Source organism: Etheostoma spectabile, chromosome 20 (genome assembly GCF_008692095.1).
Source record: "Etheostoma spectabile isolate EspeVRDwgs_2016 chromosome 20, UIUC_Espe_1.0, whole genome shotgun sequence".
NCBI classification, from domain to species: Eukaryota; Metazoa; Chordata; class Actinopteri; order Perciformes; family Percidae; genus Etheostoma; species Etheostoma spectabile.
This window is the reverse complement of record NC_045752.1, coordinates 18,303,881-18,311,271: the sequence shown is the minus strand read 5'-3', so window position 1 is coordinate 18,311,271 and position 7,391 is coordinate 18,303,881. Positions and strand designations below refer to the sequence as shown.

The window sequence follows — 7,391 nt, the reverse complement described above, 5'->3', positions numbered from 1 at the left end:
TTAAAGCTAAGCAAAAAGGTGTGGGCTGGTACAGTATCTTAAAGTTTCTCGTGTGTCCTCTTTCAGAGTTCGGAGGACAAGAGGGGAGTGTTTGATCGCATCAGCAATTTCTTCAACAAGAGAAAAAAGAGCAGCAGTAGGCGGCACTCAGAGGCCTCCAATTCAAGTTCCCCAACGTCCCCCTTGTCTCCACATTCACTCCAGTCGCTACAGGAGGATGGCCTGGACAAGACACCAACTCCTTCTCGGAAAGACAGTCAACTAACAGGGTTTTCTCATGGAGAAGACAGAACGGGAGCAGAGTTTGGTGACACCCTCAGCTCCAGTCCCAGCACCTTAAGCATGGCTTCTCTGTTGACAGACGGAGCAGAGCTCCCGTTCGCAGATAGTAACAGCAGTGGCCAAAGCAGTGTGAGGGAGGTGCACGTGTGCAGGGTTAGCACAGCTAGCGGTGCAAGTAATTCTGGGAATTTGACTCCCACTACTCTGGATCTTGCTACTAGCACTCATCCAAGTGCTGATTCCAGCTCAACACTAGGCTTTACAGAGTCAGTGGTGGAGGAAGTGAGCAAGAGGCTAAAGGTCAGTTTGGATGAAAATGTCCTGAAGAATACAGAGAGTTCCAATGAGGATAATGAAGTTGGTCGCACCTCACTGTTGGCGTTGAACACCCCCCTTTCCAAGGCAGCTGAGACCCCAAAGTCACCTAACTTGACTTCAATAAGCTTAGCATCAAATAAAACATCAGTGAAAGTTGGAGAGAAGGGGCACAGGACTGCGCTGAGAGGAATAACTTTAGGCTCTCAGTCGTCCACCTCACACCTCATCTCGACCACACAGGATGATGAAAACTCCTCCCCGGTCATAGTGAGGGAAAACAAGAGGAGGGGTCAGGTATTCTCTTGGAACACTGTAGCCGAAGCATTTAGCGCCTCACCTGAGGAGGAGCAAGGGCCCAGAGGAGAGTCTCCTGTCCAACTCCACAAAGCCATATGGGTGGAAACATACCTGGGAGCTGAAGAGGAAGGGGAGAGGGAGGGGGAGAAAGAGAAGGATATAATTCAACAAGGGGAGGAGGGCTTCAGAGCGGACTCGCCTCCCGTGCTGGCTATACCTGTCACAGTAATTGCTGAGGACGACTCAATCCCCCAGTGCGCTGCAGAAAGAAGGGCTTCTACCCCCTCCGAGACCTTGACGTCCAGTGGCAGCTTGCCAGAATCAGCCATCTCCTTGGCACCGACTACAGGGGAGTTCCAAACAACCTTACCACAGCCAGAGGAGCCTGACACTGGCACAGACTCAAAGCAAAGTTCACAACAGGAGAAACACAGATCGAGAGAAATTCGTGTCACGCGCAAGACTGTAAATCTGCCTCCGAAGCACAAGGTATTTGCCCACAAGGTGTACGTTAGCCCGGAGCCAAGTTTGGATGGGAACGAATCAGCGGGAGAAAAGCTCGGCAGAGTTTTGACTACAGAAACAACTGAAAGGAAGCTGTGAGTACCTCTCTATTTATTTGTTTCTGTGGTTACTGTTTAATATTGCCTTTGATCCTGGAGGAAACAGAAAGCAGGGCAGCTTGAGAGAGCTAAGCCTGCATGCAACCTGAGCTCTGAGTTCCCAAGCTCCCTTGTACCAGAGGAGAACAATAAAGGGCTGAACCTACACTGAAATATTTATGTACCCATACAAAAACATTTTGACATTTTTGTATAAAGTACTATAGCTTGCACTTCAAATTCCTAAAAAGTATAATGATACTTAATAAACAATACAATAATTAAGTCAATTGAAATGAAGGTCATCTTTGCTGTGTTTACCTTAATAAGTCATTACAATCTGACGGGCAACTGGCGACTACTGCCGGCACACATTTGTTTGACTTACATTGTTACACTGAGACACATGCCTATGGAAAAAAGGGCATGGCATTTATACAGATACGGCTCTCAAAAGAATGAGTAGTGGTGTGACTACAGTACACCACAAAGACTTGGATTTACAGAACTACTGCTGGGGGTTATTTATAAAGGTAAATAAGTTGCGAGAGATTGTAAACTTGATGTACCAAACTCAAAACTAGTATGTTTAAATTTTCATTTGTATAAAATAAATGAGCGAAATCTGAAGTCACAGAAGAAAATATTCACAAATGTGTAAATTGATTTAGATTCACATTTGTGTTCTACAAGCTCTCGCATTTGCAACATATTTACCTTCATAATAATTATTTTACATAGCTGAAGTTTCACCACACACAGTTTTAACAGTAGTTTCTCTTTACCGTTTGAGTTAGAAATGGAAGAAAGACTCAATTTGAACTTTCTTTATAATAAACTTTTTTTGACATTATAGAAATTAGGTTACATATTTTTTGTACAGATGTGAGTACAGGTGTCATTCCTCTCATCTAACAGTGCAAGAAAGCAAAGAAGTGATTTCTCAGTGTCTAATTGAACTTATTTTACTTGCATGAGTATACTTACTGTATATACTACACTACCATTCCAACAGGAGAATAAATGAAATTGACTTTGTTTCTCCTTTAAAGGCTCATGCAGTACAAGGTTACTCTAAAATGTTTCTGTTAATGTTTATCTCTCTCACCCCCCCCCCCCCCCCCCCCCCCCCCCCTTCTCTCTTTTCCCTTTAGACTCCAAAACAACAATGTGGATCTCAAGGAAGCCAACCTTGAGCCATTTCCAACAACAGATGAGACTACACACTCTGATACAAATACTCCTGAACCCCTAGAAAAAACAGACTGTGAGGCCTCTGACTTTGAAAATATCTCAACAACCTCAGACATGTCCATAGCAAAGTCCCGAGCGGTGGGATCTGGGGTAAGAGGCCCAGGGGCTAACCAGGCTACACCCTCCAAACGAGGGGTCAAAGCAGCAGCAGCAGCAGAAGGTCAGCATACCACGGCAAGTGGTGCAAAGACCCCATCCTCCGCAGCTGGCAGCAAGGCCAAAACTGTGACAACAAAGGCTAAGGCCTCCACAGAGAGCACAAAAGTGGGAACGTCCAGTGATATGCCACCAAAGAAGGAACATAGCAAAGATAAAACACTTTCCATGTTACCAACATTAAAAGATCAAAGCACCAGTGGTCCATCAAGTCCAACAGGTTCAAAGTCTAAAATCCCCAAAAGGTCAGCATCAGATGCTGATGTGAAATCACCAGTGACACCAGATAAAACACCAGTGACTGATGCCTCTGGGCCAGTGTTCACCACTAAATTGCAGAAACAACCCAAAACCAAAGAAACTTTAAAATCTCCGGTCACTACAACCAAAGTTGGCAGGAAACAAAGTTTTGAAGATGCCAAGGGTAGAAAAGCTCTGTCAGGAGACATATCTCCCACAAAAACATTACACAAGACGGGAACAAAGCTTATTAAAGAAAATTCAGATGAGGACAGTGGCTCTATAAACCTGTTCAATGGTGTGGAGAAAGACCATGAGGAGAATAGTACTAAAACAGGACACCCAATTGGCAGAGAGGGCCTGAATGTAAAAAAACAAGGGCAAAACCATCCGGAGAATAATGCCTCCCTGGTATCAAAGAGTCGGTTGCCCATTTCATCTCCAACAAGAAAGAAGAACGATGAGATAACTAAAATAAGTGGCACTAACTATAAAAAAATGACATCTGGTCAGACAGATTCAGACAGATCCAAGACAGTCCAAAAGCTGCAAGAAGTGACTCCTGGCGAGAGACCTGGTAGTGAGACACCACCTCCACTTCCTGAAAGTCCCAAAAAAGGTACGACAGTACGATCACATGTTGTATGCCAGATAGGCAATCAGTCGTTCTACTTTTGTTTATACGTCTTCGTCATTATATCAAAATAATGGGCCTTTCTGTTGACAGTGAACGAAAGATCAACGTCAAAAGTTCACCTTGAGGTTTAACAATTGCTCATGTTTAAAGGAATTGTTAGACATTTTGGGAAATGTGCTTGCTTATTTAAAAAATAAGATTTTTTTTTTTTTTAAGATTTTTTTTTGGGCATTTTAGGCCTTTAATTGACAGGACAGATGAAGATATGAAAAGGGAGAGAGAGGGGGAGTGACATGCAGCAAAGGGCCGCAGGCCGGACTCGAACCCGGGCCCGCTGCGTCGAGGAGTAAACCTCTATACGTGGGCACCCGCTCTACTAACTGAGCTATCTGGGTGCCCATTGAAAAATAAGATTGATATGACTCTTGACATCTGGGCAGTAAATATGTAGCTACTGCCAACAGCTGGTCAGCTTAGCTTAGCACAAAGACTGAAGGCGGGCAAACAGCTAGTCTGGCTTTGTCCACTTACCATGCCTACCAGCACCTCTTTAGCTTAGTAATTAACATGTTATATCTTGTAACATGTTATAAAATGTTGTTTTTAAACTTAAACAAGGTAGATATAACGTGTTAATTGATGAGCTTTACAGTAGCTGGTAGGCAGATTTTGTTGCCTTTGGACAGAGCAAGGCTTTTGTGTCCTGTTTTAGTTTTCATGCTAAGCTAATCATCTTCCAGCACCAGCTTCATATTTACCTCACAGATATAAGAGTGGTATCAATCTTTTCATCTAACTCTTGGCAAGAAAGCAAATAAGCAACTACTATGGAACTACTCTTTAAGACGAGGACATTTTTCATCATTCAAGATAGTTTGTTTAGCTGTTGTATTAAAACTGTGTGCATGTGTGTTTTTCTAACAGGAAGCATGCTGTCAACCAGAGTATCCAAACACCTCTCTAAAAGAAGCATTAGCCAAGAAGAGAGTGACTTTTGTGTCTCTCCACCTCCTACCAAGCATGAGGAAACTGTCTCATCAAGGCTCTCCAAACAGAGCAACATCAAACACCACAAAAGTCTGATCAAGGATTCAGCTGATCCCTCATCACCTGTAAAGAAGCTTCCTACAATGAGTCAAATAGTAACATCCAGGAAACATTCACCAACTAGGAATTCTGCAAGCACATCCACATCCCAACAGGACTCAAATCAGAGCACTAACACAGAGACAGCTGTCAAAGCATCTGAGAGTGGCATAGCAGATGTGAAAGACAATACAAGTGGTGACAGATTAAAATTCAAGTTTCCATCTACAGAGGAACAACAGCACATCATAAAACTCCCAGGCAGTCAGTCCAATACCAGTGAAAACAAGCTGAAAGGAAAAGAGACAAAGAAATTAGAGAGCATAACCAGCCCTGCAACTGAGGAGATTTTTATAATCCATCCAATACAAAGAAAAGATGCGATTATTTCAGAAAACACTCCATTAAACGTTACACCAGTTACAGGTCCAGGGACTGTGGTATTGCCTTGCAGAGAAGTTGCCAAGGCAAGTCCATCTCAGTTGCAAGTTACCAATACTAATACTGAGAGTAATTGCCAGGTAGGGCAGCATGAGACCAAACAACGAGTTAAGTCTACATCTAAGAAATCTCAAATTCAAAGGGACAACACCGCCCAAGAACAGAAAACACCGTTTTCACAAAAGATTTGTCCAGAAGAAGTAAAAGAGAAAGACATTTTAGAGGCAACCAAGCTAATAAGTAAGACAAAACCAGATTTAATCCAGGAGCGACGCCTTCCAGAGCCAAATTCTGCAGTTTTGGCTCAGGACACAATACCAGCTCATGAGAATGAAACTAATATGTCAGCAAAACTTGCTGTGGATGGTAGCACTCACTGTGACACCATCACCCACTCTGGTCAGGAAGGTGTTATGGCCATTAGTGTTTCCCTTGAAGAAACTAATAAGGTCACTTCTAAAGAAAATAATAGAAATAGTTTTCCTGCTAAATTGGCCTCAAAAGACCAAGATGCTGAGCCAAAAGATATACTTTTAGCCAATTCCATTGCGGTTTCAGTTGATGATCTGTTATTGAAGGATCAAACCACAAATATCATTCTTAGAAATGATAGCTTGCCCACATTAAGCAGAGATTTAGTTAACGATTTTGAGGTAGAGGAGGAAAGTAAAGAGGAGGCTTGCAGGAAACCAGCAAAGGCTTTGGACATTCAAACAGAAGCTGTTTGTGAAATGTCTAAGAATGTTGAAAATAAGCTGGACAAAGAGCCTTTTTTACTGGCAGGAGAATTTGAAAGTCAGGAGAAAGACTCAAAACCAAATGAAAAGCTGAATGATGCAGCAGTGGAAAGCACTGACTCAGAGAACATTTCCACAAAGGAGCTTAAGGGCATAACAATTGAGAAAGAAGCAGAGAGAGCCATTACAAAAACACAGAAGCCAACAGATCTATCATCAGAGGAAAAACGTTTACAGCCTGACTCAGAAGAGGGACCACAGACAGTAGTTACGGCTGCCCTGGAAGAGAAGATGACAGAAGCAGAGGAAGCAAGAAGTGCACTCCATGAAAATACAGCCAGTGTGGTTGATACAAAGCAGAAATGTAAGATCCGCCTAAAAGAAAATGCAGACAGTGGTGATAAGGACAAAGACCAGAAGATGAAGACATCAACAGAGAAAAATGAACAGAAACCCAAAGTTCTTCTAGCCAGAGATGAGAAGGTCAGTGATAAGGTAGAAAATCAGGAGGACAAACACACGGATGTTGTTAAGAAGTCACAAACTCCAGAATTAAACGCCATAAGCTCTGGAACTAATTCTACTAAAGAAAATAGCCAAACAAAGGATTCATCAGTGAAGAATTTACCGAATGAGATTTCAAATAAGACTGCTGGCTCCAAAGTTAGGAGGCACAAGGAACAGAAGACTTTAATTGTTAGAGACCAAGATGACAACATAGAAAAAACAGAGGAACATGCTTCTAGATCAGCAGAATCCAAATGTCCAAATACTGACCCAAAACAGGAACTGGAATTGGTAAGAACAGAAGCTCCAAAGAAGTTATCAGAAAGCCAATCTCAAGAAATAAAGGTTGTAAGCACCAAAACTCAGAGTGCTACCGGTATCGACGAAAATACTGAAGCAAAGGATTCATCGGATAAAAGATTGGTGGGTGAAACAACACTGAGAACAGAAGCTCCAAAGAAGATATCAGAAAGCCAAACTCAAGAAATAAAGGTTGTAAGCACAAAACTCAGAATGCGATGGAGGCCAAGGAACAGAGGGGGGGGGGGGGGGGGGGGGGGGGGGGGGGGGGGGGGGGGGGGGTGTGGGGGGGGGGGGGGGGGGGGGGGGGGGGGGGGGGGGGGACGACCTTTAACTGCTAGAGACCAAGATGATGACATTGAAAAAACGAGGACATGCTTCTAGATTAGCAGGAATCCAAATTTCTAAATGCCCACCTAATACAACAACCTGAGACAGAAAAAGCTCCTGGGAAGACCACAGAAGTTTTAAAAATGGACACCAGTCAAGTACTAAAAGTAGTAGGTAGGGAAACCCAGAGTGCTGAAGGTACTA

General features: G+C 43.2%; 1 protein-coding gene across 1 annotated transcript in view; it reads left to right on the top strand.

Annotated features, from left to right (window-relative positions):
- Positions 1-7,391, top strand: part of crybg1a (crystallin beta-gamma domain containing 1a) — a gene marked incomplete in the record, with an annotated part of 47,702 nt that overhangs the window by 25,348 nt on the left and 14,963 nt on the right. The window contains 3 exon segments of the mRNA XM_032499684.1: positions 67-1,496; positions 2,654-3,768; positions 4,708-6,819. Of these exon segments, the coding sequence (XP_032355575.1) occupies positions 67-1,496; positions 2,654-3,768; positions 4,708-6,819 (4,657 nt within the window).